Source organism: Calidris pugnax, unplaced genomic scaffold (assembly GCF_001431845.1).
Source record: "Calidris pugnax isolate Ruff unplaced genomic scaffold, ASM143184v1 scaffold9, whole genome shotgun sequence".
Lineage (NCBI taxonomy): Eukaryota > Metazoa > Chordata > Aves > Charadriiformes > Scolopacidae > Calidris > Calidris pugnax.
In genome coordinates, this window is record NW_015090778.1 from 5,574,893 (window position 1) to 5,602,471 (window position 27,579).

General features: G+C 51.0%; 3 protein-coding genes across 4 annotated transcripts in view; 2 read left to right on the plus strand and 1 right to left on the minus strand.

Moving 5' to 3' along the window:
- Nucleotides 1-9: 9 nt before the first annotated feature.
- On the plus strand, nucleotides 10-4,982 carry TEN1 (TEN1 CST complex subunit). 2 transcript variants are annotated; one of them, XM_014952272.1, is made up of 4 exons: nucleotides 10-54; nucleotides 2,174-2,280; nucleotides 2,389-2,546; nucleotides 3,862-4,982. In XM_014952272.1, exons 2-4 carry the CDS (start codon nucleotides 2,195-2,197, stop codon nucleotides 3,996-3,998), a joined length of 381 nt encoding a protein of 126 aa, XP_014807758.1. In that variant the 5' UTR covers nucleotides 10-54; nucleotides 2,174-2,194; the 3' UTR covers nucleotides 3,999-4,982. The 2 variants fall into 2 exon arrangements, with proteins under 2 accessions (XP_014807758.1, XP_014807748.1); XM_014952262.1 differs by having other exon boundaries at nucleotides 43-171.
- Nucleotides 4,983-7,304: 2,322 nt separating this feature from the next.
- CDK3 (cyclin-dependent kinase 3) lies at nucleotides 7,305-12,550 on the plus strand. Its single transcript, XM_014952247.1, has 7 exons — nucleotides 7,305-7,432; nucleotides 8,431-8,511; nucleotides 8,882-9,002; nucleotides 9,387-9,557; nucleotides 10,242-10,343; nucleotides 11,148-11,351; nucleotides 11,751-12,550. Exons 1-7 carry the CDS (start codon nucleotides 7,305-7,307, stop codon nucleotides 11,874-11,876), a joined length of 933 nt encoding a protein of 310 aa, XP_014807733.1. The 3' UTR covers nucleotides 11,877-12,550.
- Nucleotides 12,551-15,432: 2,882 nt separating this feature from the next.
- The window catches only part of EVPL (envoplakin), a 42,004-nt gene continuing 29,857 nt past the window's right edge, over nucleotides 15,433-27,579 (minus strand). The window contains exons 14-22 of the mRNA XM_014954065.1: nucleotides 25,725-25,906; nucleotides 23,984-24,162; nucleotides 23,423-23,561; nucleotides 22,586-22,779; nucleotides 21,910-22,060; nucleotides 21,251-21,334; nucleotides 21,054-21,164; nucleotides 19,961-20,053; nucleotides 15,433-19,233 (exon numbers count right to left, since the gene is read on the minus strand). Of these exons, the coding sequence (XP_014809551.1) occupies nucleotides 15,784-19,233; nucleotides 19,961-20,053; nucleotides 21,054-21,164; nucleotides 21,251-21,334; nucleotides 21,910-22,060; nucleotides 22,586-22,779; nucleotides 23,423-23,561; nucleotides 23,984-24,162; nucleotides 25,725-25,906 (4,583 nt within the window). The 3' untranslated portion in view covers nucleotides 15,433-15,783. The remainder of the gene's footprint in view (nucleotides 19,234-19,960; nucleotides 20,054-21,053; nucleotides 21,165-21,250; nucleotides 21,335-21,909; nucleotides 22,061-22,585; nucleotides 22,780-23,422; nucleotides 23,562-23,983; nucleotides 24,163-25,724; nucleotides 25,907-27,579) is intronic.

Sequence of the window (27,579 nt, forward strand, 5' to 3'; positions counted from 1 at the left end):
CGACGTCGCTACGCACCGGCGAGCACGTGAGCGCCGCTTACCCTGCGGAGGGCGGTGAGGATCGGAGCGGGACTGGGCGGCGGCCGGGGCGAAATGGCGCTTTAAATTGTGCGGGCGGCAGCTGCGGGAGGAAGAGGAGGGCGGGCAGGATGGATGTGGTGCTTTAAAATGGTGCGTTGGGCCGTGCCGGCAAGCGGTGCCTTGAACTCCGCGCTTAAAGGCCTACCCCGCCCGCCAGTGCCCTGTGAGGGGGGTCCCTAAATAAACACATAGGGTGTCGCTGCTGGGGCTGAGCCTGCAGGAAGGTAACGGGCTGCCTTTGGGGCTGGCGTTAAATACCACACTGGGACTGCACGTGTGACATGTATCGGCAGCCAGGCATTTAAGAGTTCAGTCACCAGAACCTTTACTGCTACAACGGTACAACCTCTACAACTGCACAACTTCTCTCTACAACTCCCCAAAAGGAGGGTGTAGCCGGGGGGGGTTGGTCTCTTCTCCCAAGTCACAGGCGACAGGACTAGAGGAAACAGCCTCAAGTTGCACCAGGGGAAGTTCACGTTAGATATCAGAAAAAATTTTTACCTTGAAAGGGTTATTGAGCACTGGAATGGGCTGCCCAGGGAAGTGGTTGAAGTCTGAAGTCGCAGCAGGGGAGGTTTAGATCAGATATTAGGAATAATTATTTTACTGAAAGAGTGGTCAGGCACTGGAACAGCCTGCCCAGGGAGGTGGTGGAGTCACCATCCCTGGAGGGATTTAAGAAACATGTAGATGTGGCACTTCAGGGCATGCTCCAGTGGCCGAGATTATAGGGGTTTTTTTGTGTGTGTGTGTGGTTGGACTCAGTGATCTCAGAGATCCTTTCCAACCATGATGATTCTGTGATTCTGTAAATAAACAGTTCATTAAGTGCCCATATAGCATGCTCTGTTTCATCACACATTAAATACTGCATTTAGGTAGTGCACTAAATCTGTATTTAATGCACTGTACTTGGGGCCAACGGTGCATTCAGTCTGCAGGTACCACACTGCTGAGGCTGCACTTGCATTAAACGGTGCATGGAATGAGCACATGGCTCTTAAAATGGCATTAAATCATTAAATGCACATTGAGTGTCTGGCATTCCTGGCCGATCCCCTCCTGCTGCGCAGAGTGATTGGGGAGCACAACTTGAGGGATGCAGGACAGCCTTGGCCCCGCTCGGGCGGTGCAGAATTGAACCTGGGTGAGGTGTGGTGGAGGGTGGAGGTGCAGGGAGCTGCATTTCCACCTCTGTCACTGCCAGAGGGGTTTCACAGCCCCTAGCAGTGTGAGGTGGGCAAGGGGAACCAGGCATTAAAGCCACAGGGCTCCAGCTCAGTGCATCCCCAATGCTGTATAATCAGCGTTGGGGGTCCCCGAACCTGTTGGGGTGGCCCCACTTGGCTGATTTACAAGCCTCTCTGCTTGTGGCCATTGTGCACTTGGTGGTCCTCCCCAGCGGGGCAAGAAACCAGAGAGAAAAGCAGTAAAAGGAGCATGGAAACTTGCTGAACACAGATACCCTGCAAGGCAGATCTGAGGGAAAATGATACCAAAAAGAAACCACTTTGTGGCACAGCCAACAGCCTGGCTACGGCACTAGCTGGGCAGAATTAAAACCTTGTCGAAACTGCCCTGCATTCCTGCTTCTGTGCCTGCGTTGCACTGTGACTGGCCTGGCTGTCCCAGGCCTGGAGTTCCCAGGAGGTCCCACCTGAGTCTTGTCTCAGGGTGAATCATTCTCACTCATCACTATCTTCTGATCCCTACTAGATACTGATGAAACCCAGCTGGCTTGTATCCAAGGAATTGTTCTCCAGCTGCTGGATCAGACACTGCCAGAATTTCTTATCCTGCAGCATGAGAACACACTCGGGATCATACCTCAAATCTTGCTGCGTGGTACCCCGTCACCCCAGCAGCTGGGTCTGTTCCTGCAATTCAGTCCCTCACACTCTCTGAAGTTCTCAATCACCGTTTTTCCCACTTCCTTCACCTTTCTCAATCCATCCATAGTCTGGGGGTGACCTGGACAGTCTGGTGGGCTGCCTATTGCTGTTCATGTTGGGTTGCAGGAGGGGAAGGTAGCCCCTCTTTATGCCAGGTACTGGGGTGGCATGAACTCAGATCTTTCACTTTACTGCAGGCCCAGTGGTGGTTGTCAGAGATGCTGCCCAGTGCTGGTGTCTATTACTTCCCGTGGGAGATCAACAGCTCAATCCCAGAGGGGGAGGCGCTGAGGACGTTTGGCAGGTGAGAAGGGTACCCCACTTTCCTTACAAGCCAGGCCTTTCCTTCACTGGCTGACCCTCCCCTCCCTTTGTTTATAATTGTTGAGCTTCCCAAGTCAATCGTTCCCAGGTTATGCAGCTACGACCTGGCCCAGTCCAAAGCCATTCTCACTGCTCAGCACAGCTCAGCTCAGTACCAGGTCTGTGTCGACACCAAGTTTGTGGAGCCATTCCAAGCCCAGCTGGGATCTCGCTACATGGTCCTGGGAGAGGCTGAACACAGGGAAGGTAAATACTCCGAGAACCAGTGCCTTTTGCTGCTGTTCATGGTTCATCAGCTCCTTCGTGGCTCCCTGGGCGCATGGTGAGACACACTGTCACTGAGGTTAGCGTTGGCCAAGGCAGGTTCATCTCCCATGGCTGCCTCTGATCACACGAGCGTGTGATTGAAAGTAGAAGCAGCCCATCTCTCCTTGTTGACCATGAGAAGAGCCACCCTTATCTTGGTGAAAATCTGGCGCTCTGGCACGGATTTCATTACAAACAAGAAGTGCCTCAGCAGCATCGCTGAGCTTGTGAAACCTGTGCTGAAGCCTTCTGGCATCATTGCCAGCCACCACATCATCTTCACTCCAAACGTGGCTGATTGCAGCAATACCTCATTGCAAGCTGGCTGGGTTGGTCTTTGCCATCCTTGAAAGGCTCTAATTATATCCCTGCCCTCAGACACGGGGCGTGAGGAATGCAGGCCCTGTCACGCAGGGCACCCTGTTGTCCTCTCCTGGGGTGCCCTGAGCATTACTCCAGCTGCACAGTGGTTTGCGTGGGGAACTGATCCGGGCTGGGCCATGGGGTTGTGAAGCAAATCTCAAGTGTTGTCTTAGCCACACCTGATAACAAGCATTCGCATTCGTGCCCTTGATAGTGGCAAGTGGAAAGCCACCTGCACATGGCATCAGGTCAGTGACCTGCTAAGCCAACTGCTGCAAAATTCCTTTAGAAAGGTATTTTGATCATCACAGCCTAGGAGGGAGTTGGCTGCATTTTGCAGGGGTGGAAGAGGGGCTGGCTGAGATGGTGGCTGAGTCACAGAGGTTTGGCCCCTTTTGTACCGCTCCTTGTTGCCATTTGAATGCCACCGACGAGCTCTTGGTTATAGTCATCATTGACCCTCTTCTAAGCCCAGTTTTGTCCTGTCCTCTTCTTGTGTGCACAGAGGCATTCAGAAATGACCTTAGACCCATCCCGGATGCTTTTTAGACAGGGAAAACCAAACTTCATCCAGCTGTGAAGTAGACAGATGTTGCATGGCAGGCACCGTGTCCTGGGCTCAGCATTCCCCAGTGCCAGGAGAGCACAGCGTCAGTCACCAGCATCTTGTAGCCAACAGGGCAGAGGGAAAGCACGTCACTGAATTAACCTGCTCCCGGGCCTGCTGCTCACCTCAGTGGAGGCACGTGGCCAGTCCGGTCTCCTGCAAATTCTCAGGCTACAGTTATTTGCCCAGCTGGAGCCATATGCTGCCCGATGGAACCTCTCTGTTTGCCTCTGGGCTGTTCCCTGTGTTTTTCTTTCTACAGAAGCTTCCTGCTTATATTCCCAGGTGAGGGTCCCGTGGTAAAGGCACGAATATTGACCTGCGTGGAAGGGATGAATGTGCCTTTGCTGGAACAAGCCATACAGGAGCAGAGGAAATACTTCAATGAGAGGCAGGAGTGGATGGGAAACAGCACGTCCTGACAGCAGCTCTGAGACCAGCCATAGGCTGATCCTTGCGCTGCCATTTGCAACGAATATGTTAAAAAATTTAGAAGGTGGGTTTGCAACAAACTGCTTTTTTTCCGATGCAAATCGCAAAGTCAAGTCAGTAAGCAGGGAAACACTTGAAGACTGTGAGCCGGTATGTGACTGTGGGTTGCCCCATTCATGCCAGGTGTCATCACTGAAAATAGCTCTGGGAAGCAGGTTTGGTGTTTGCTTAAAAGGGTGGTGAAAGAAGGGGAGCACTTGAGTTACAGGGTCCTTTTGTAACACAAGGCTTGGAGATGTCAGAAAAAGGAGAAGTCTCTGAAGCTCGAGTTAAACAGCTCACACCCATGCGTGCTACCAAAGTGCAGTGGGCTACTGGGCCTTGGGCAGATGGGAGGTAAAGGGCATTAGTGCAAAGTTCGTTAGCCGCGCGGGTCCATGAGTGCATGTGTTTGGTTACTGTGACTCAGCTGCCACACAGGAGCATTGCTGGCAAAACACTCACATAGCTGGGCTGACCAACAAAGAAAGAGGAAGAACAAAGAGTCACTATTTTCAGTAGCACCTGCCTCTTCGGGTTTTCAGGAGCTGATGTCCAAGGGGAGGGATTTACTTTAGTTCTAAAATAAATATTTGCAGTGCCCTGAGAACCACCACTTGACTCTCTTCTTTGACACAACTGAATTTAGGAGACCTTAAATCACTGTTTTTTTGAAGCATCTGAAGGTTTTGATTGATATTTTCCTAAATAAAGATGAAAAGAGATGGCAGTCTGTCTTCTATTGATTAAAACCCTCTTTGTTTGTTGCTAAGGCAAATGCATTAGGCCCTGCAGAAACCCCATGGATGATGTAAGAAAGTTTAGCGATATGCAATGTTCCCCCTTTTCCTAAGTGCTGGGTGTGTAAGGAAGTGCTTGGCTTTTAAAAAGTTGCAAGAGGAGGAGACGAAGTTAACGTCAGAACTGCTCTGGTTTGAGAACATGGTACCAGGCCCACCCGGCAGCATTAAACCACCAACAAAAAGAAAATCACTCCTGTAAGATGAGAATAAAATGTTAGTGCAAGAGAGACAAGCCTCTTCTGTGCTATAGGAATTCATGGACCTGGATCCCCCAGCCACTTGCAGCCGTTTCTGCTTTTTGCTCAGATTCTCTGGTGAAATGTTCAGAAATTAAGAACTGAAGCCATGCAATACACAGCAGCAGATCAAAATGCAACAGGTATTGGCAAAGTCCCCTGTTACTGGCAGGCTTGATTCAAAGGCCTGAGATGGCTCAGTAATTACAGTGCTTGCTATAATCTTTAATCATAGTTTAGCTTTATGTTTTTCTTCATGCAGTTCCAGAGAGCCAAAAGCCCTGCCTCAGTGCACGCTCTGTTCAGCCCAAGTCCAAAAACATGATCTCAAGAGCTCAGATTTTAACCTGGTTTTGTAAGAGACGATGAGTCTGTCATGATGTGTTTGTGTTTATACCTCATCTCCCCTCTGCTCTACCTTCCTCCCTGTGCTTAAATTTTAACCAAATGGTGAGGTTTGCCAGGGAGTTGGGAATATCCAAGATACCAGGACTGGGAATATCCAGAATACCGGGTTTCTACAAGTACTATGAAAAAAATATCCACAAACCCAACCAGCCAGGAAGAGGAGAGCAAGTTTAGCAATGACTCCGGATGGAGACGTCAGTGCAAACTCAACCTTCACAAGCCACCAGAGTACCACACAGGACTTTGCTGTGGCTGTGTGGATCCCTCTTCAGCCACAGAGCAACCACACAGGATAATTTTAAAAACATTTTGAGATGGTGGCTCAGCAATGCCTTTCAGCAATGCCAATCAGTCCTTTTTAGGTCACTTAAAAGTTGTGGTCTGCACTGCGGATCCATGCAGCCGGTGAGCTGCCATGTCCTGCTCTGCCCACCCAGAGACATGGAGCCCCTGAGTCTTCCAGAAGACAGTCCCTGTGGCTCTACCTTTCCTGGTGCCACGATGCATAATATTTTTTTTAATCGTGTTTTCTGTCAGCTGTCGAGTCAATGATTAATTCCCCCACCCCCCCACAAAGGACATCTTCCAAAAGGCTGACAAAGCAGCGCAGCCCACAGTGGGGAGGTTCAAGGGACAATTGTGCAAGACAGGAAAAAAAAAAAAAAACCATTTCTGCTGTGTGTTTGACCTGACTGTGTCCCAGGAACCCTAATGACACACCACATCCCCTTGATGCCAGGCACTGTACAAACAGAGCTGCAGAGCTTCCCTTGGCCCTGGGCGGTCCCTGTTGCCTTTCCCGCAGGCCCAAAGCACACTCTTTACCTCCATTTTGCTCGATTTTTGCTTTGGCTAGAACACAGCACAACCTGGGTGTGAGAAACACCGACTCACATCTTAGAATTTAAAGAGGACAAAGTCACCAAAGCAAAGGTTAAAAAAATAATAATTTATTAATACGAAACAGCGCTGAATCGGGTGCACCAAAAATAGATGCACGATGATCTTTTAGCTTTCAGGTATTTTATACCTTTATCCCGGCCGCTTGAGTTTCTGTCTCCCTTCTCATTGGCTGAGAAGTTGGAGCTCACATTCTTCCCGGCCGCTTGATCTATAACAGGTTTATTTTGCATTTTTTCCCATATAAGGCACACATACACCTATTCTACGAAATCATTATCCTAAACATGCCTTTGATTAGTTGATTATGCTACACGTTATTTCAGAGTCTTTGCTACCATCTACTTGGCAGATTTACCAGACTGGTTTCTTTGGCCTTATTGATACACCCCTACCCTTTGGGTTTTTGTGTTGAAGGCCATGTTCCAGTTTGTTTCTCTTCACCTAGATAACGCTCTGTGAACAAGGATCCTTTGACAGACCAAGGGCATTTCTGGGGATTAATTGGATACAATTTATTAGACTCTACTATTACTAAGGCTTCTTTGTTAGTACTATCACACTAACAATGATACATCAATAAGCTGAAGCAAAACTTAGCTTATTTCCCACATGGGTTACAACCAACCAGTCCTGGGTGGCGGGTGTACGGTGTGTTTGGCCCTTTTGTCTACCCAAAGAGCCCCAGACACTCCCAAAACCCTCAGGCAGCTCTGCCCGCCCCCAGTTCAGGGCTTCCTGTTCTAAGGGAGCAGCAAAGGGAGAGCCAGACCCTGAAAGCAGCTCAGGGGACACAGAAGGAGAACCAACACCTTCCGCATATTGGCTTATTTTCCCTCCCTTTCCTTTTTTTCTCCTCAGAAAGTGGTACCAGCCACCCCTGCTGCCATCACCAGGCCGCAGCAGCGCCATGGACACCTTCCAGGAGGTGTTTCAGAAGTTGGGGAAGATCGGGGAGGGAACCTATGGCGTGGTGTACAAGGCTCGCAACAAGCGCACAGGGCAGCTGGTGGCCCTCAAGAAAATCCGCCTGGACTCGTGAGTGGGGCAAAACCCTGACCCTGGGGCTGCCATGACATGGCCCAGCTCGGTGTCCACCCAGCCCACCATGATGCCAGGCCGACTGCCTCCTTGGCATGGTGGCAACAGGGTGCTGAAATGAAAAGCGGGGAGGAGAAGGCAAATGGCTCCTCTGGGGCCAGCGGTGCCATCTGTGAGGAGATGGCCGCCAGCTGAGCCCAGCAGTGCGCCAGCCCTGCCATGGGAGTGAGCAGGAAGGCCCTCCACACCAGCTCAGTGTCCAAAATGATGCGAGAGGCTCAAAAAAGTGAAAAACATGAGGGGAAAAAATGTCTCTATTGGCTCGTGAAAGCAGCTAGGGCCTGACCCAGCGCTACCTGACCCTGGCGCCATGGCCCAGAGCAAGGAGAAGTAGCCACCATTTTGGGAGGTGGCCTCTCCCTCAGGGGCATGTATGGTGGTGGGGCCTGGTGAGGCTTGGCCTCCCACCAGGGCTGATGTCAGTCCCTCCAGGCTGGGCACTGAGCAGATAAAATCTTACTACCATTCCCCTGGGTTGGTCCTGGGCTGTCTCCACAATAAGGGGTGCCAGTGTGGACCAGAGGCCATGGTGGTGGGACTGCCGCTCCATGGTGGCCCCTCTGGATGGGGCAGGCGGCTGCCTGAGGGGTGAAGAGCTTTCATCTCCCCCACCTCCAAAAAGTGAGGCTTGGGAATTTAAACCCCATTGTTTCTTCTCCAAATGTGCCCTCAGGTGCAACCAAACAAGCTCTGCCCCAGAGTCTGCAGTCTCGCACCCCCCTCTCTCTCTCCTTTCCCATGGCACCATTTCCCCCTGCCTCACCCCAGCCCACCCCACATTAAATTCCATCCCAAAACTGGGGCACTAGGTGTGAGAGACCCTCCCCTGGGAAGGCGGTGGGGTACAATGGAAGGGAGAAGGGACACAGGGCCCTGGTGGGCTGTGTGATCCCACTAGGGGATGGGGTGCCATATACAGCCTGTCTCTGCTGCAGGGAGGCAGGTGAGGGTGTCCCCAGCACCGCGATCCGAGAAATCTCACTGCTGAAGGAGCTAAAGCACCCCAACATAGTCAGGTAAGACCTGGATGGACCTTCCCCACCAGCTCATTGATGAGGCCCTACTGGGGGATCTGCGGGTACAGGCAGGAAGAGGGGTTTTCCTGTCCTTCCCTGACTGCACATATGGGAACAAAATAAACAGGAAAATGCAGGAATCGCTTGCACTTCCCTGGTTTGCAGCAATAGCCCACAGCACTGCAACCAGCAACACAAGCTGGTCCAAGCTGCTGCTGCCCTACACTAGATGCTGCTTTTATATCTGCTTCTCTGCCCCAAAGGATTCACAGAGCAGGGGCAGCTGTGAGAGGAGGGATATTTGTGTATTTGCAAAGGTCTGGAGAAGGTGTGAAAGATACTAAAGGGAGCGCTTGCACTTCTTTTGCAGGCTCCTGGATGTCATACACAGCCACAAGAAGCTCTATCTAGTGTTTGAGTATCTGACTCAGGACCTGAAAAAATACATAGACTCAGCCCAAACTGGAGAGCTTCCTTTAAGCTTGGTCAAGGTACAGTGTGGAAGGAGTGCCAACAGGCAGGGCAGAGAGCATGTCTCCTTGCTGCCTTCTGCTGGGCAGAGCCAGCACTGAGCTGCCCTTACCCAGGCTGCTTCTGGAAGAGATTCATCCTTGGCTGGTGGCATTCAGCCTCTCAGATCAAAAACGTTTCAGCTGGGAAAACCTCACAGCACTCTTGCTCAGCACATTTATTTCCCAGCTGTTTCCAGGCTCTCCAGCCCATCTCGCTGAGTGGCTCACAAGTCTGGTGTTGCATTATAGCAAGGTCTCTTTTCCCATTCAGGCCTGTAAATGATCCAAAGCGTGTTGGTTCTCATGGTTAAGCCTTCCAAGTGATTTCATTGTGGCTTTGTCTGAAACCTCTTCTCTCCTTAGAATTACCTTTTCCAGCTGCTGCAGGGTGTGAGCTTCTGCCATTCGCACAGAGTCATCCACAGGGACTTGAAGCCGCAGAACTTGCTGATTAACGAAGCAGGAGCAATCAAGCTGGCTGATTTTGGACTGGCAAGAGCTTTTGGAATCCCCCTGCGCACATACACTCATGAGGTATTGTTGAGACTCCCTGCTCCCTGAGAGAGGGATACAAAACCTGTAGTGAGTGAACAGCAGCATCACAAGTTACTTGTCCATAGCTGTGGCACAGCTGGGCCCAAGCACATGCTCTTAACCTAACCCACAGCTAAGGGGTTACCTCATGTCCCCACAAAGTGCGCTCACTGCTTCTACCCTAGCCTGCCTGCAAGCTGGGTTCCCACCTTATCATAGAATCATATAATGGTCAGAGTTGGAAGGGACCTTAAAGATCATCCAGTTCCAACCCCCCTGCCCTGGGCAGGTTGCTCAAAGCCCCATCCAGCCTGGCCTTGAACCCCTCCAGGGATGGGGCAGCCACAGCTTCTCTGGGCAACCTGTTCCAGGGTCTCACCACCCTCACAGTAAAGAATTTCTTTCTGGTATCTAATCTAAATCTCCCCTCTTCCAATTTAAAACCATTACCCCTTGTCCTGTCACCTTCTCTGCATAGAGTATATTTATTTATTCATGCCTGTCCTTTTGAGGAATCACCTGTTAATCCCAATCTTGTTGTCGCTAAGGTGTTTGTTAACTGAGCATCGCCTTGGCACACTCTGATTTGTACAGTTGCTGCATTACTCCTGAGAAGAGAGGATTCCACGCCTCTAGTTTCACCCAGGGAAACTGGAAAAAGCTTGTTTGTTGGTTCCTTACCAGGTGGTGACTCTGTGGTACCGAGCCCCTGAAATACTGCTGGGATGCAAATACTATTCAACTGCAGTGGACATCTGGAGCGTCGGCTGCATCTTTGCAGAAATGGTAGAATGGGTTTAAATAGTTTCTTTAATGAGCAGGGAGGATGCAGCTGCAATGGGAAGTGGGGAAGGAGGGACAAGATGCAGAACAGCTGTGATACTGTGGTCCCACCCTGTGCTGTGTAGTACGGAAAGTCCACCCTGAGGGTTAGCTGACCCTTAGCTGTGGGCTCCAAAGGAAATCTGCCACCCTTGGGGGTCTGGCAGAGGGCAAAGAAGCCTCTGTAGTCCCGCTGCAGTCACAGATACATAGAGTGCGATGGCTCTCCTTGCAGAAGGGATAACTTCAGTCTTGTTGCTGCAGTATTCTGATTGCGGGAGGAGATGACTGCCTTGCAGATGTTCCTGCAGTGGGCTGCAGAGAACTAGCACTTCATAGCATGGCAAAGTGGATCTTCTAGGGGTCCGTGCTCCACTTTGACGAGCTTTTGTTATCCCTGCAGTGTAATAGCACTACCCTTAGCTCCCAAAGCCCCCGAGCTGCAGATCAGCAGAGCCTGGGCGAGGAGGCGGGGAGAGGACTAATCCTGCAAGAGTGAGTGTTAGGAAACTGGAGACAGAGAGGAATAAGGGACTGGCTGAGAGAGGGACAGCCTCAGGGGAGCACAGAGCCATGGAGAGGAGCTGGAGACAAGCAGACACCCACCTGTGACCTCCCCAACCACTGCCAGGCAGAATGGCTGCATTGTCACTTCCCATTCAGTGCAGTTGTTTGCATCTGCTGGGACAAAGGGTTGCTTGCAGTGGGAAGCAGGGCACACAGCTGATGGAAAGGTGGGAACTGGCTCTTTTTTTTTTTTCCCCCTAGGTGACCAGGAAGCCCTTATTTCCAGGGGACTCTGAGATCGATCAGCTGTTCCGGATCTTTCGCACCCTGGGCACTCCCACCGAGGTGACCTGGCCCGGGGTGACCCAGCTGCCCGACTACAAGAGGGAATTTCCCCGATGGGCAAGGAAGGAGATGAAGGAAATTGTTCCCAACTTGGATCAAGACGGTAGAGACCTACTGGTGGTGAGTGAGGGCTCAGAACAAGACCCGGGGACAGATAAGACCTTTTCAAACTGGGCAAAGAATAGGGATATTTGGGACTGATCTACCCAGAAGTGCATTAGCTAATCCAGCTCTGATGCTCATATCTCTGCCGTTGTAGAAACACCGAATCATCAAATAGGACTCAGTCCTGGCTCTGAAGTGGAGCTGTCAGTGCAGGTTCCTCTAGGAAACCACTGCATTGAGGGTCAAAAAACCCCTCTAGAATAATCCCCACAGCAACTTCAGCTGCAGTTACTCCTGAAGCCCAGAGAGGGGAAAATGCAGGACCAATGTCTGCATCTGGGCCCAGCCACGGGCAGGTGCAATCCATCGTTTGTTTTTTAAAAGCCTAAATCTGCTGGGTTTTTTTCTTGGCAGCAATTGCTCCTGTACGATCCCAACAGGCGCATCTCAGCCAAGGCAGCCCTCAGTCACCAGTACTTTGTCCGGAGAAGCCCTCAGAGCCCTGAAGAGCAACGTGCACTGCAGGGACACTGCAGATGAGCAGACTCAGCTCTCCCCACGAGTTTACACCTCCGGCTATCGGTGAAGATCTGACTTTGGGCACTGAGCAGGGGCTGGCTGGGACCCAGGGTCTCACATCTCCCGAGGAGCCTGGAGGGGGGACATTCTTGCATTTAGAGACTCACAGCCTGTTGCTGGGGGAAAGTTTGTCTGGGTTACAGCCAGCAGAGCTGTTTTGACACTGAAATGTAGATGAGAGGGTATCTTTCAGAAGGTTGTCCTTGCGTTAGTCAGTGAACTAAGGTAACACACAGTGACTTCTGTCTCTCCACACAGGAGCATCCCCAGGTCTGCTGGTGGCAGTTTCTGACACCAGGGTGTGCTGGAGCTCCACTTGTGTGGGCGAGTGCTTCTCTGCTCAGCCCTTCACTGCCCTTACCAAAATCTGGAGCTGTTTAACTTGAGCTGTTTAACAGAGCTGTCGTTCTTCTCTGTCACAAACTGAAGAGCACTATCAGATATCTTAATGTGTGCCTCAGCTGGGACCAAGAAGCCAAAAGATCCGGGTAGCTTAAAGCACTTGTTGAATATTGGCTGGAAATAGTAACAGCTGAAACACTGCCTTTCCCTTGTCCACTGTGCTGCTGTTTCCTTCACTTCATTGTCTTGGAAATGTTTTTGCTGTTCAAATGTTTGGAGAATTGGCACAAGCTTTTTGGTGTGGTTTTGCCATCTTCATTTTTTTTCTTTCATACAGAAAAAAATAAAGGCTTGTCATTTGTTCAGGGACCTTGGTGTTTATTGTCTGGTGTGGCCCATGGGGCGAGTGACGCAGGACAGTCTGTCCTGACAGACCCCCACCAGCGAAACCCTGGGACCTGCTGCTCACCTCCCTCCATCCAGGCTGCAGGTTTAGAAGCTGCTGGGACCTGGGGAGCTCGCTTGCCTCTGCAATTTGCACAGATCAGGTTTTTTGGGGTGAGTGGGGGGTTGTTTTGCTTCTGGAGCTGTTGTTGGGAGTCAGGCTGGAGTGGCTGCCTGGAAAAAGCAGCCCTGCTCGCGTTTGGGAGGGCTGGTTTGCTGGGGGAGCAGGGGAGAGCAGGCAGCTGGGCTCACACAGCAGCATCCAGAGCCACGTGGCAGGAAACTTGAAGTCCTGCAGCATCTCACCGTCTCTGAATGACAGCACCCAGCTCGCAGGAGCGCCTTTCTGAGACACGGATGAATTCTGCTATCAGAATCATTTCCCTGCCTTTGCATACGTGTTTTAAAGTCAATTCATTCTGTACAATGCTCCGTTGTTCGGCCTCTGCAAACAAATGCCTGTGTTGGACCAAACTGTTTGCAGAAGAGTTTGTTGGTTGGTTTGGTTTTTTTTTTTTAAAATCTGCATTAAGAAATAAAAACCTAGGACATTCATCCAGTCCAGAAACATAAATAAAAATACTACAGCTCATCTAGCCTGACAAAATGAAGCAACAGCCTGAATTTCAAACATTTATGACCCAACCCCACTGCCAGAAAAGGGAACCAACAGCAACTGTATTGAAATAACTGCTTTGGGAAAGCTGCGATGCAGCACCATCGTCCTGCACCCGAGAAGGGAGGAAAAGCTCCTCCTGAGCAACTCACAACCCATAGGAAGCCTCATGGCTTTGTGGTGCTTCCAATGGGCATGTCAAGAGGACACGATACGAGCTGCTTTCTGCAGATGAGGACCATTTGACAGCAAAGAAAAGGATTTTTTTAGTACTTTTCTCTCCAGAAGCAAAAAGCAGACCAGCCTTCAAGGGAGACTGCTCAGCCAGCCAGACAACTCACCTGCCTAATTGCCTCTTAACGCCTTCACCCCCCCTAGGTAAATACCTCCCACCAGGCAATTAGGGAGCACTTTATCCAAAATGATTAACTGATTACCAGAACTCCGAGTTCCTTAGTTACAGAGCACTCCCCAAAACTGTTTAACCAGCACTTCAGGAAAGAGTTACCCCGTGAACATCGTAGGGGTTTAAAAATAAGCATGGTTTTACCTACTTTGCATGGGGAGCAGCCGGGAGGAGGGCGGCCCTAGAGCCCAGCACCCTGCCCCACGGAGCCGGGCGAGGGGAAGGCTGATGGCAAACTCACCCCTCTGGCAGAGCCCAGCTGCAGGAAAGGACCTGTTGCTGATGGATGCTCCCTGCTTTCACCCAGCTGAGGGGGAACAAAGCCAAAGCACAGCAAGGCTGCCACATGCAGCTTTGAAGAGCTGGGACCCAAGGACTGCTGGGAACCATGCTGATCCAGGTCTCCTTGGTTGCACTGGGACGTGATGCTCACCTGGCTGTGCTCCTGTGCTCCCAGGGCTGTTGGGCTTGCACTGGCAGGAGGCCAGGCTGGGGTTCCTCTTCTGATGTGGTCTCTGATCCATCACAGCCCAGCTCCAGCCCTTGCTGCTGGTCCAGACCAGATGGTGGGGGGTGCACCACCAGCAGTGCTCTACCCAGAGGAAACATGCTGGGAATGGATGCTCTGGGGTGCGTGCAAGAGTTTATCCTATTGCAAACCAACAAGTTGGCCCGTATTGATCGTGGCAGCTGAGGTGGCCACAGACACCAGCCATGGGCCTGACAGTAAACAGAGACCCTGCAGAGCATGGGACAGAGCCTGGGCAGATCTTGGACTGGAAACTTGGTGTTTCTACAGCTGGACTCAGAACGTTAATGCTGACCACTATGTACCAGAAGGAAGATAATGGGACCTGCCCTTGTGCTGAGCTTGCCAACACAGGAACAATTTCTTCTTGGAGCCCAGGGTTCAAATCCCATCTAGGCTATACAGAAATAGAGGCTATGCTCCTGCTTTGATGGGGGAAGGAAGGGGAGAAAACTTCTACCCTCACAGATTATTTTGGGTCTGCTGGAGTTCCCAATCAGCTAAAAGAACCCTCAGGAAAGGAGGAAGAGGGGCTCATATCAATAGAAAGTCATTTTTCTTTTCCTGCAAAGCCAGAGGATGCTCTGCAGGGGAGCAGATACTAGAGAAGAACATCTGGGAGATGAGACTTGCTCATTTCAGCAAGGGCCAAGCAGTGGAAGTTACACAGAGGAGGGAAAGCTCACCTAAAGAAATAGCAAGTGCAGATTTCCCAGTACTGCTGGGTGGCTCCTGCAGCCAAGGCCAAGGGCTGTAGGGCAACCAAGTCCCTCTTTCAAAGGTGTCCAAATGACCAGGAAGCAAAGTCCCGTTGGTTTTCAGTTTTAGAATCATAGAATCATCTAAGTTGGAAGAGACCTTTAAGATCATTGAGTCTAACCATTAACTCAACACTGCCAAAACCACCACTAAACCACATCCCTCAGCACCAACATCTACCGGTCTTTTACATAACTCCAGGGATGATGATTCAACCAAATCTGCAAAAATATGGACTTCATGTGGAAAGAAATGTGGGGGGGTTCAGCGCTGTGAGACTGGGGGGAGCAAGACCCTGCAAACCCTTTGTAGATTGGGCTGCGGGGCATAGGATTGCATGGGGGGGGAGGACGAGTCCTGCCTTTGGTCGCTTTGGAGCCTGAGCCTGCAGAGACAACACAGCCACAGAGACACACACTTTCTATCTTTATTGCATGCAGAAGAATGACCCAACACTGGCTCTCCCCCCTTTTCTGGGCATAACCGCGTTTAACCGACTGCTAGTGGAGTTCTCGCAATCAACCCCCCCTTTGCTGTCACAGCAGCCCCCGGGGGGACAGTGGGGACCCTGGTGTCTCAGGCCCTTCCACGATCACGCTTTCCTCCCTCACACGGCCGAGCTGCGTTGGGAAGCAGATAGCTAAGACAGAAGAGTATGCAGTCCTGATTGCCAGACGCTCCGTTCCTGTGATCGCTGCTGCCTCCACGGGGAGAGGTGTTTCGTAGGGATGAACTCCTGAAGGAACCAGATCCAGAACGTGCCTGAATCCACTCAATGCCTGAACCGGGAGAGCCTGGGGGAACGGCTCGCTTGGTGGTACCGCTGATAGCCCTCCGAGGCGGCTGGGAGCAGCAGGAGGCTGCTCAGCGAATCCTTCTGGCAGAGGGCCATGGCCTCCTTGTAATTTATCTTCTCTTTAGTGACAGGGTCGATGAGATCCTTTTCATAGTTGGACTCATCCTGGAGCCTGTTGGCCAGGTCGCCTGTTATCATCCCTGTCTGGGCAGCTTCCAGCACGGGGATACGACCGGTTTTCTTGGGATCGATGAGCCCTCCGGTTAGATGCTGGACCTCCAGGTAGGGGAAAGCGCTGTCTCTGGTCATCCATCCCTTCTGAAGTGCTTCCCCCACAGACAACCTTCGCTTGGTCACCGGGTCCTCAATCCCCGTGAAAGCTTTCTGGGCATTGAGCAGTCTCTGCATGTAGGTCCTGTCAATCAGCCCCCTCTCGATTGCCTTGTGGACTGAGAAACGGTCCCGAGAAATGAGGTCTATGATGCCCCCCGTGGCAGCCTGGGCTTCCAGGAGCTTCTGAGCCGTCATAGGATCAAGCAGCTTCTTCGCAACAGCAGTCTTGATGTTGTACTTGGTGTCAGTGGTGGTGTCATACACGCCGGCGATGGGGGATGTGTCATCACAGAAGCCTTTCTGGGAGGCTGGGGGGAAGAAGCTTTGGGTTTGGTGGGTGGTGGGTGATGAGAGTGGGGATTTGGAGATGATAGAGCCAATAGAGAGGGATGGGGGAGGCTTGGTTTCCCCAGCCACCAGCAAGGCAAATTCAGAGATGGGAATCTTGCCATCCCGGTACAGCTGGTACTCCTCCTTTGTGATCCTCCTCAGCCTTAGCGCATCATCGATGGAGTACTGCTTCCCACTTTTCTTGTCAAGGAGAAGTGAGACTTCACCATTTGGGCCCAGGGTGGTGACTTCCTCCCAGTCGCACTCCAGCTCTTGCAGCTGGATGTACTGGCCTCTGTCTATGATACCTCTCTTATAGGCCTCGTAAGGGGACATATCCTTCCCCGTGTCGGGGTCCAAAATAGAGATCTTGGTGGAGAGGTTCGTCTCTCTCATCTGGGTCTCGTGATTGATTTCTTCCCGGTTGACCCTTGACTGGAGATCTCGAATGAACCTCTCCTTGTTGTAGATCTGGTCCTTCTCTCTAAGGATGTCTGCCTCCAGCAGGGAAAACTCATGTTCCAGCTGCTTCTTCTTCTGCCTGTCGTTCTCAGTCCGTTGGTTGAGCAGTTTGGATTCCTCCCGAAGGAAGAGGACTTTCTGCTGCTTCTGCCTCTCCAGCTCCCGCAGTTCACTCTCCAAGTTGGCTCTCTCCTGGATGGCCAGGTTCCTGGCTTTCTGCAGCTCTGTCTCTTCGCGAGCCCATGTCCTTTTCATGCCTTCAGCTCTCTCGATCTTCTCCCTGAGCCGCCGTACCTCCTCCTCTGCCTTTTGCTTGGCTCCTCTCTCCCTGTTCAGCAGCTCCCAGATGCGTGCACGTTCACTCTCCAGTGCTCTGTCCTTTTCCACTCGAATCACCTCCTTGTAGATGGTCTTCTCCTGGGATTTTGTTTTCTGCAGGACATCAACTTGCATCTGCAGGTTCTTGCATTCTCTCTGCAGGTTCAGCACCTCCATCTTCTCACGGTCCAGCTCCAAGCGCAGGTTGCTGGCAGACTGTTCCAGGACTGGATCCTTCTCCAACTTGACCACTTCTTCCATAATGATCTTTTCTTGCACTGGGGCTGGGCTCTCCTCCAGCTCCTTTATTCGCAACGTGATTTGTCTCATCTCTTTCTCCAGTGCAAGCCTCTTGCTTCGATCCTCCTGAAAGTTGAGCAACTTCTCTTGCTCTTCCACCAGTGCACGAACCTGTTGCACGTCACGTTCCAGACGACGCCGGTTGCTCACCTCCTCATCCAGACTGCGGCTCAGCCTGTTGTGCTCATCTCGGAGCTTTGGATCCTTTTGAGTCAGTATCACCTCTTGAACAACTACCTTTTCCTCTGGCTTTCGCCTCTCCAGTAGCATGTATTTATTCTGCAAGTCATAGATTGCATCCTCTGCAGCTCTCCTCTTTTGAGACATGCTACGCACCTCTTGACGGAGGCGATCAGCTTCTTTTTCCAAGAGTGGGTCGTTCTCATACCGGATGACCTCCTTGTTGACCAGCTTGGTTTCCACCTTGGACCGCTCCCTCTTCCATTCATCCCTCTCACCCTGCAGCCTAATGAGCTGCTCTTGGGTCCTGCCATTGGTGTTCACTAGTTCATTGAGCTGTTGTTTCAGCCTGTCAATTTCTCTAAGAATCTCTGGATTCTTCTCATGTTTCACCACCTCCTCTATAACCTCCTTCAGCTCCACTACTGGCTTCTGTGACCTGAGGACATTGAGCTCTGCTAAGGCCTCTTCCACTTCACTGTCAATCTTTGTCCTTTTCAGGGTAACTTCCTGCAGTTCCCTTTTCAGGTGTGCAATTTGCCGCTCCGTTTCTGGATCCACCAGAAAAATCTCATTGACCCTCTCTTTAACCTCTACCCTTGGTTTTTGCTTCTCTGCAATACTGTACTGGTTCTGCAGCTCCCCCAGCTCACCTGTGAGCATCAGGTTCTTGCTCTTCTCTTCTTCAATCAGACTTTTAAGCTTGGAAAACTCTCGCAATAACTCTGGGTCCTGCTCTACCTGCTTCACCTCCTTAACAATAATTTTGGGTTCTGCTGTTTCAATTAGTCTTTCCACCTCCTCAATCTTGTTCTTCACCTTCACTATTGCTTCTTCTGCAGACTTCCTCTTGAAGGATTCCTCATCAATTTGTAGCTGAAGGGTCCTAACGGACTTCAGCATTTCTGGGTTTTTCTCCAGTTTGATCAGCTCCTTCACCACAACTTTCTCTCGGATGTTGGGCTGCTTTCTCTCCAGCATGTGCAGCTCTCTCTTACGCTGCTCAAGTTCAGAAGCAGCGGCCAAGCTTTCCTCCTGGAGACGTTTGATCTCCTGACGAAGACTGGCTGCTTGGCTATCCAGGCTTGGATCTTTCTCAATTTTTGTGATCTCTTTGGTGAGGAGTTGGGCTGGAACGGCCTTCTTCTCGCTCTCCATTTGGGCAAGCTTCTGGCTCATCATTTCAATGTTTTCTTGCAGGCTCTGCCTCTTTTTGCCTTCCTCTTCAATCTGCTGTGCCATCTTAGACAGGTTGCTCTCCACCTGTGGGTCTCTGTAATACTCTATCACCTCCTTTTCTTCCACTCTTTCAATCGGCTTCTGAGTCTTCAATATTAGCAGCTTGTTTCTGTGTTCCTCCAGGTCCTCTTCAGTCTTGGCCACTTTCCTCCTTTCCTCCTCCAGCTGTGATTTCAAACCCTCAGATTCCCTGCTTCTTGTGGCTTTGTTTTCAGATTGCTGGGTTTGCTCATGTACAGCTTGAATGTCCTCATGCACTTCCTTCTGCAAGGGAAAAACAAAAAGGAATTAAAAAAAAAAAAAAAGGCAGGGAAATCAAGTCACTCTGTGAAGCTGGTGCAGAGCCCTTTTCCATGACAAGGCATGGTAGGAGACAGAGCTGGTACAGAATCCCCAGGGAGACTCCAAATTAGGCTGTTTGCAAATGGCAAATGAGGACACATTCGCACCACCTCAAACAGCTGGCTCATGGTAGCATCACAGAGCACCCCAGTTTAATCTCTTGTCCTTCCTGAGCACACTGGAAGTCACCCAGACCAGAGACCTTTCCTACAGGTGAATCAAGCCCTAGAAAGGCATAAAAGTCTTATTGCTTTGACATGTTTCCAGAAGGTTGTGAGCACTAAATTCCAGCCACATCCAGAGACGAATCTGATATTCTCAGTCTGTGAACATCAATTAGACACAGCTGAGAACAGGGCTTAAGGGCCCTAATCTTTTTTCCTAGCATAAACTACAGCTTTAGTAAAGAGTTGAGGGCACACAAAGGTGATGAAAGTCACAACCTAAGATCAGTGTCAGTGAAACTGTGGTTACTTGTGGTCTTTTTCTCACAGGGGTTTCCATTCCTGTCCTTCCTTACATCTGGAAGTGGAGAATCCAGGAGGGGTGAGGGGATGCCAGGCTGAGCTTATTCCTAACAGCTTTGGAAAGATCATTTCAACCCCCAAACTCGAGTACCCCTATATTGCCATGAGATGTTAGCTGGTACCTTCTCAACAATCTTCTTGGCAAACTCCAGCCGGCTGAGCTGCTGTTTGTTTTCTGCTGCCAGCTCCATGTAGAGTTTGGTTACATCATTTTCCTGAAAAAGAAACAGTGGTGAGAGCCTTGTCCCCCTCACCCTGACACAGGTCTCCCACCCCTCCTTTCACCCGAATGCACTTGGTGTACTGCACTATTCCAGAGATTAGTGTCCTCACATCCAACTTTCTAGAGAGAGACAGTCTAAGGACTCATGTAGGAGATCCTGTCCCCTTTTCTTGAATGCCTGTTGATGCCTGCTAGCCTACACAGGATCCAGACTTCCAAATTCACCTTGGGCCACGCATGGATGGCAGGTGGCAAACAGCCCAGGGTGATGCAGGAGAACTGGGGTGTAACTGGGAAGAGCACATGGGACCTCTGGCTCAGTCTTGGCCCCAGGACCTGCTCACCCCTTCTGCCCAGGTAGATGGAAATCAGTCTTTAAGGCACTACTAAAACAGGTCCCCAAATACAGAGAAAATGTGACATAAAACCACCATTCAGCAGCAATACTCAGAAAGGGGGGAAATGACCTGCTCTTTGCTGTGTTTCTGCAAAGAGACAAAGGTTTGAACACCTCTAAACCCACTCCTAGAAAAAACATTGGATTCTTCTGGAAGTAGAGCTGTTTCTACACAGAGACCTGTTTTATATTTAAGTACCAAGTCATACCCAAATCTCAAGGGAGATCTCACAAAACAAACAATCTAATCTTGCGGATCCCAAATGCAGAAAATGTGTAAATAAAAGGGTTTGGAGGAGAACATCAAGGATGCCTGTGCAGGCCCACACACCTGCCCTGTAAGTCTTATCTTCACACACAATATGGTAAGGAGGCATCACCAGCAATCTCAACCAAAGGTACCAGGCACAGCCCTAATTCTGGATCTCACATGCTGCTTTGCCCCGTGGACAAAGAGGTCCCTGATGACATTTGTCCTTGGGATGAGGACCATGATCAGCTGTGGCTGTAAGAGTGGATTAAGGCCTTGCAGAGCACATGGGGCTTGGGTAAGGAGCTAGACAACTGTTTCTACACCTTCATCCTAACACTTTACCTGGGCCTGGATGCTTTCTTGTAGGGGGGTCACACGCAGCCTCTTTGCAGCAAAGTCAGTCAGGGAAGGGTCCAGAGAAGAGCTGTATTTGCCTGCTTGGAGCTCATAGTCCTGTTCAGAGCAGAAACAGAAGAATCATTTGGGGATCTCTCGAACGAGACACTAAGGGAATGCTACATGGGAAAACTCAGCCATACATTGAGGGTGGACTGCACGTTCCGGGATAGTCTGACCACTGCGTTCTTCTCCGGCTCCTTGCTTTCAATCTCCTCCACCAGCCTCTGCAGGAGAGACACAGGATGTTAAGGACAGATTGAGATACAGGAATCCAGCAATACTCTTGCAGGCAAGAGCAGTAACTCAGCCTGGTACCGAAGGAAAGGTGAGAAGAGGAGGACATTTAGGAAAGCCTCCTGGGCTTTAGATGATCTCTAAATCCAGGCCAGGACCTGCCTCGCTGGTTTATCATGAGACAAATACCAGCCAACATAGAGGCATTCACATCTCATCATCTTGAGCTTAGGATCTGCTCAAGGAGAGAAAGATGCAGGGCCCAGGAGCAACATCTCAGCACAAGGTGCAGTCTTCCAGGATCTGACTGTGTCCCCTCCATGGAGAGGATATCACCCTGGGGGTGACCAGCATAGATGAGGACACCAGCGATGTAGGTGAACGCAGCAGGGCAAGATACGTTATCTGTGGGCTGCAAACCATCATTTTCTTTGTTCTAGCTCGTTCAATGTGATGGGTGAAGCACACAACCAGGAGTTGGCTGGTACTCTTTTGCATAGTGTTCACAAGCAAATTCCCCCATCCCTGTGACTTTACGTGTCACGAGGCTTGCCCTGGAACTCACTTTCTGTGCCTGCAGCTTGTAATTGATCTGGCTTGGCCCATCAGTGGTCTTCACTTGGTGCTTCGGTAGGTTGTTCATCCAGAACATCAGGTTCTCATTGGAGTTTTGGAACTGCTGGTAGGTGAGACTGATATTTCTGAGGGTCTTCTCTCTGCACAGCACAAAGGTGAACAGGAACATTAAGGGGAAGGGCAAAGCTTCACGTGCAAGTTCTCAAAAAAACACTATGGTGAGAATGTCACCACAACAAACACTGAGATAACAAAACCAAGAGGGTGATAACTGGTCCCTGAGTGGCGAGCAAAACTCTCTGCATATCACGTTTGCTACCACAGCCTGAACACAACCTGGGAGATGAGAGAAGGAAAAAGGCAGGCAACCAGCAGCAATGCCTGTGAGAAGTGTTAAGCACCCGGGTCTCTCTGGGTTGGGTCATTGGGTTGGGCAAAGGCCAACATCAGCTACTTAAGACCACCTTCTCCCAGCGATCTGGAAGCTCAAAGCCTCTGCTGTGCATAGGAAGGGGGCAACTACACAGCAGGACAGACCGGGTCCCCAGTATTACAGCAGAGTGGTCAGGATCAGGGTCCTGCAAGGAAGAAGATACTCTTGGGACTCTGACTAAAGCTGGTCCATGTTAGCTAAGAGGAGAAGAGATGAGGCCATAGCTCCTCACCGCTGATCCAGCTGGTCCGCAACAGCGTGGTAGCGATCATTGAGGAGCTGCACCTCCCGCTTCTGGCGGGGCAGGTCAGGGCAGTACTCCTGGAAGTTGTTCTGCACAGCACTGCAGCTGTGCTCAGCATCCTTGAGTGCCCGGTTCAGCTTCAGCACACAGTCCTCTTGGGCCACCAGGTCCCGCTTCATCTTCTGCAGGGGAAAAAAGGCACCTCCAGGTTTGCACCAGTGGATGCACCAGCCAGAAATACCCTCCTTAACACTGTTAATAACTGTGCAGCGCCTGGGGGCTACAGGAAAGCTGGAGAGGGACTTTTTACAAAGGCATGTTCTGACAGGATGAGGGGTAATGGCTTCAAACTGGAAGAGGGAGATTTAGATGAGATACCAGAAAGAAATTCTTTGCTGTGAGGGTGGTGAGGCACTGGAACAGGTTGCCCAGAGAAGCTGTGGCTGCCCCATTCCTGGAGGGGTTCAAGGCCAGGCTGGACGGGGCTTTGAGCAACCTGGTCTGGTGGGAGGTGTCCCTGCCCAGGGCAGGGAGTCAGAACTCGATGATCTTTAAGGTCCCTTCCAAACCAAACCATTCTATGATTCTGTGATTCTGTATTTTAGGGACTCAAAAGGTAGCCTGGGAGGGACAGAGCTTTTTGCTAGGTAGTGAGTGCAAGTCAGCCTGCAACACCAACATAAAGCCTTCAAGGAACAAGTCCTTGGAAAGCCTCCACTGCTGGTGCCTCGGAGTACTCAAATGAGCAAAGACCAGACCTCCCCACCATTGCTACCTGAGCTCAGAGATCTCCATTCCCTAACAAAGAGCCTGATGTTCTCCTACCAGCAGATCGTTGGCCCGATCCTGCAGGGCATTGGGGGATGCAGGAATGATGCTGTCCTGAGCCAGCTTGGCCTCAAACGTGCTGACGATCTTGTCTGTGTTCTCAATCTGAGTCTCCAGGTTGAGGGCAGCCTTAGCTCTGAGGAAAGGAAAAACAACAAGACAAGGTCAGCTACAGAAAACCCGATTCTTCTCCTTTTCACTCTGGTTTTGCATGTTTAAGCTTATTTAATAGCAGAGCTTCTACTGCGTGGCAGAGAACAAGCAATACACACAACCCTGTCATGCTGCCCAGATGTGTTGCATTTCAGTGCATGCAGCACAGCTGGAACACACACCCATTGCGGTAGACTTTCCAGAATGGGGGGGCACCTGATCACAGGAACTCCTTCAGAGGTGCCTTCGATGATGGATGGAAGGTTTCCAACCTGCCCTGGGCCAGATGGACCTCAGCCAATGCCCACGTAGACCAAACACATTTTCTCTCATGCTTTTGTGTTGACACCTCTGTGCAAGAGCTTCCTCCTCTCATCCCCACCAGGCCCTCCCATCACCACTCACTTCTCGTTGTACAGGCTGGAGAGCATGTTGACATCATTGTATTTGCTCCGGAGGGCGTTCAATGTGACAGGGAGCTGGGAAGCTGAGGTGCTGGTGGGTTTCTTGGAAAGATAGGTCTCACATTCCTTCTGCAAGGCATCCTTGGCTGCCCCCAGGTTCTCCAGCTTCTTTGTTGTTTCCTGGCAGAGCAGATGGGAGCGGAGTCACCCAACACAGTCATACCAGTGCTGTTGCGAAAACGTGTCTCCCCCAGGGGTGGATTTTGCTGTGGGGCTAAGGGTGAGGCAGCCCTCTCATAAGGAGCTGGCCCTTGGGGCACAGCCCCATCCAGACTGCGGCTGTCTGGGGATGGCAGGGTGTGGGAAAGAGATCAAAACAGACAAGGATGGGAGAAACCAACCTGCCTGAGTCCATCTTTCTGCCAGGGCCGGATAAATACCCACAGATGAAGAGGTAACAAGCTGAAGTACTACAGACCCAGACCTTATCCCAGAGAAAAGGAGGAGGACTCCAGTGTGCTGCCTTTTTTTCCTGTCCCCCTCGCATCTACCATCCACCAGGTGAGCCAAAACTGGTCCCTGGATTAATTCCCTCTACCCTTTTATTTTATGCTACAGACTTGAGTGTGAAGGGTGACAGCATCCATAAGACAAGGCTGAGGACTTCCCAGGATGGTCCACAGCTCTGAAATGAACAGACCATCTTGCTACAGAGCTGAGCCAAGGGAAGAGCCCACATTTCTCTCGGATTTGGCTGAACTAGTCCCATTTCAAGGGCTCAAGCCGGCCTGAAACCCTGGCAACTGCAGCATGGGTTTCTCCTTTGAAGCACCATCTGCCATCTCCTGTGTGTTGAGAGATATTAGTTGTTTAGCTTAAATAAGTAAGTATTAATTGGAATAAATTAGGGTGTGATTATGGTGTTTGCCCGGCTTTACTGGGCATGAGGAACTAGATTCGCTGAAGCCTTTAGGCCACAATAGAGTTAATTTTCTTAGTCATTTTCCCAGCAGCTGGCACAGCGCTGTGTTTAGTCCTTTAGTATGAGGAAAAAGTTGATAAAACACTGATGTTTTGGGAGTGTTTTTCCCTGCGTCTGGGACTTTCCAGTTCTCATGCTCTGCCAGCAAGTGCAGGTGTGCAAGAAGTGTAAACCAGAAGATAAGGAGACGACAACTGTCAGCAGAGACTGCAAATCAACAGGGTAAGAGCAGTCAATGGCCAGCCCTGACACAGAAAAAGAATTCAAGGAGGTGTTGGAAAACCCCAGATCAAAAATCACCATTGGACTAAAAGATGCATGAAAAACATGTGAGGGGTGGGTCTACAGATCACAAGGGCATCATTGCCCAGGGATTTCTTTGTTCAACGCCCCTCTCTGGAGGTGCCCAGCACCAACTGACCCCACTGCTGGACCTTTCCATTCAGTTATTTATTTTTATAAATCTGACACCCGAGACTCTGCTGTGGGAAACCCAGGGTCGAGCCTGAAGAAGGAGGGAGAGTGCCCGAGAGTCAGTGTGTGTGTGAGAAGTTGGAAGGGGCACCCATGGGCTCCCTGGGGTCACCACTGCCAAGGGTCCCGGGTGCTGCGTGTGCGACTCCTTGGACGGGGTGTGAATGCTCAGGCAGAGGCTTCTCCTTTAAGAAGAGCAATTCCAGTGTCAGTTCTGGTTTGGGCCAAGGACACGGTGCTACAAACATCCTGCTCCAACCCGCCCGCAGCAGCACCCAACACCCACCTGCTGGTGTTTGATCCTCCGGGCAAGGTCATCTGTGGGATCACTGTAGTTCACTGGAGACCTCACTCGGTTCAACACATCTTTCTCTACCTGGACCAGGTCCTTGCCAACGCGATCCAGGCTACCAAGAAGCTGGTCAGCTTGGGGATCATCCTGGGCCACAGGGGGGCTCCTGGATGGAGCTGCAGTGAGACACAGAGTACGTTAAGCCCCATTTCTCAGTTGCCATCCCAGTCTTGGTGCACGGCCCTTTCCCTCAGCTCTCCCAGACGTGGTCCCTAAAGCTCCAACTCCCTTCTGCAGAGCTCTGCCCTGTGTGTCCTGCACCCCTGAAGCACACAGCCTTCTCCTGAGCATGGGGCTTTGATGCAACTGTGAACAATTCAGTTAAAGTTTCTAATCTGCAGTACATCATGCACATGTGTGTGTGTTTTTTAGGAAAATGTTTTTAGCCAGAGCTCATGTCCAAAGGAAGGACAAAGACAGCCACGTGCTGCCGTGCAGACACATCCCTGCTCAGCTTTGCTGGGAACTTCTGATCTACAGCTGTGGGGGTAACACAGCAGCCAAGGGTCAGGATTCAGCCGTAGCTGCGGCTTATCCACAGCCCCAGCTGGGGAAGAGAACTGCAAGGGACCCAGATCCCAAAAAATGTTAGGAACACAATTAGGGCACATTCCCCTGCAACCCTAAACACTCTGCAACTGTTGATGGAGCTGGAGATCAACCTCAGAAGTCTGACAAGGACAAAATGAAGTTTAAATGAATTGCCTGAGATCAGGTGTCCAGAAAAGGTTTAATTAGGGCATTAATTAGGGCACATCCCCCTGCAACCCTAAATACTCTGCAACTGTTGATGGAGCTGGAGGTCAACCTCAGAAGTCTGACAAGGGCAAAACGAAGTTTAAATGAATTGCCTGAGATCAGGTGGTGACTTGTTGGCAGAACCACAAATCAGATTTGGAAGGGACCTTAAAGATCACCCAGTTCCACCCCCCTCCCTGGGCAGGGACACCTTCCACCAGACCAGGTTGCTCAAAGCACCATCCAGCTTGGCCTTGAACCCCTCCACAGCCACAGCTTCTCTGGGCAACCTGTCCCAGTGTCTCCAGCTCTAACCATTCTATGATTATCCCATCGGATGCTCTTTTCCATGGAGCAGAAGGCACCCTCACACTGATCCACAGGTACCTCCCCCTGCCCGGGTGGGTGCTCTGCTTCCAGCCAGGTCTGGGAGCTCTGCTGGGGAGGTGCATGGGCTTGTTTTGGAGGGGGCTTGGCTAAACCAGCTGACGTACCCTGCTGGCTGGGCTGAATCTGCTCCTTGTGGCTGCGTCTCAGGGTGCTCTGAACCGCCGCTCGCTTCTGCTTCACCGTGTTCAGTTCCCCTTCCAGCCTGTGAGCAGAGAGGAGCATCGTCAGTCAGAAGGATGGAAAACTGCTGCCCTGAGAGAGCCTCCACAGAGCCCAGCCCAGCAGCAGCTTCGTACTTCTGCTGGGGAAGGTGTCCCCAAAGGCAGGGTCACTCTGGGAGCCTCCAGCCCGTTGCAGCTCAGAGATGTCCCTTAGGAGAGGGCAGAGAAGCAAGAGCAGCTGGTTGGTTCGAGCAGCTGGTCTCTCCCAGTGGAGCCAGTGTTTTCTTAGCCAGATGCTAAGAAAGCTGGAAATTTATTTCCTAGCACTGTAGCACTTCCTAGGAAGTGAGTATAAGTGGCTGCTACTGTGGCTGCAGCCCTGGCTACACCAAGTCTTGTTTATAAGGATGGTTCCCTTCTAACAAAATTAGAGCTTAGATCAGCAGGAGCTGGAAGGAACAAAAAAATCTCCGTGCGAGAAAAGACTGATGGAACCAGGA

Excerpts from the sequence above, each read along its gene's own strand:
- TEN1 (XM_014952262.1), top strand. Across the intron at positions 2,281-2,388 it reads GCGCTGAGGACGTTTGGCAG|GTTATGCAGCTACGACCTGG; the intron begins GTGAGAAGGGTA and ends AATCGTTCCCAG. Across the intron at positions 2,547-3,861 it reads AGAGGCTGAACACAGGGAAG|GTGAGGGTCCCGTGGTAAAG; the intron begins GTAAATACTCCG and ends TTATATTCCCAG.
- CDK3 (XM_014952247.1), top strand. The coding sequence starts at position 7,305 with ATGGACACCTTCCAGGAGGTGTTTCAGAAGTTGGGGAAGATCGGGGAG. Across the intron at positions 9,558-10,241 it reads TGCGCACATACACTCATGAG|GTGGTGACTCTGTGGTACCG; the intron begins GTATTGTTGAGA and ends GTTCCTTACCAG. Across the intron at positions 10,344-11,147 it reads GCTGCATCTTTGCAGAAATG|GTGACCAGGAAGCCCTTATT; the intron begins GTAGAATGGGTT and ends TTTTCCCCCTAG.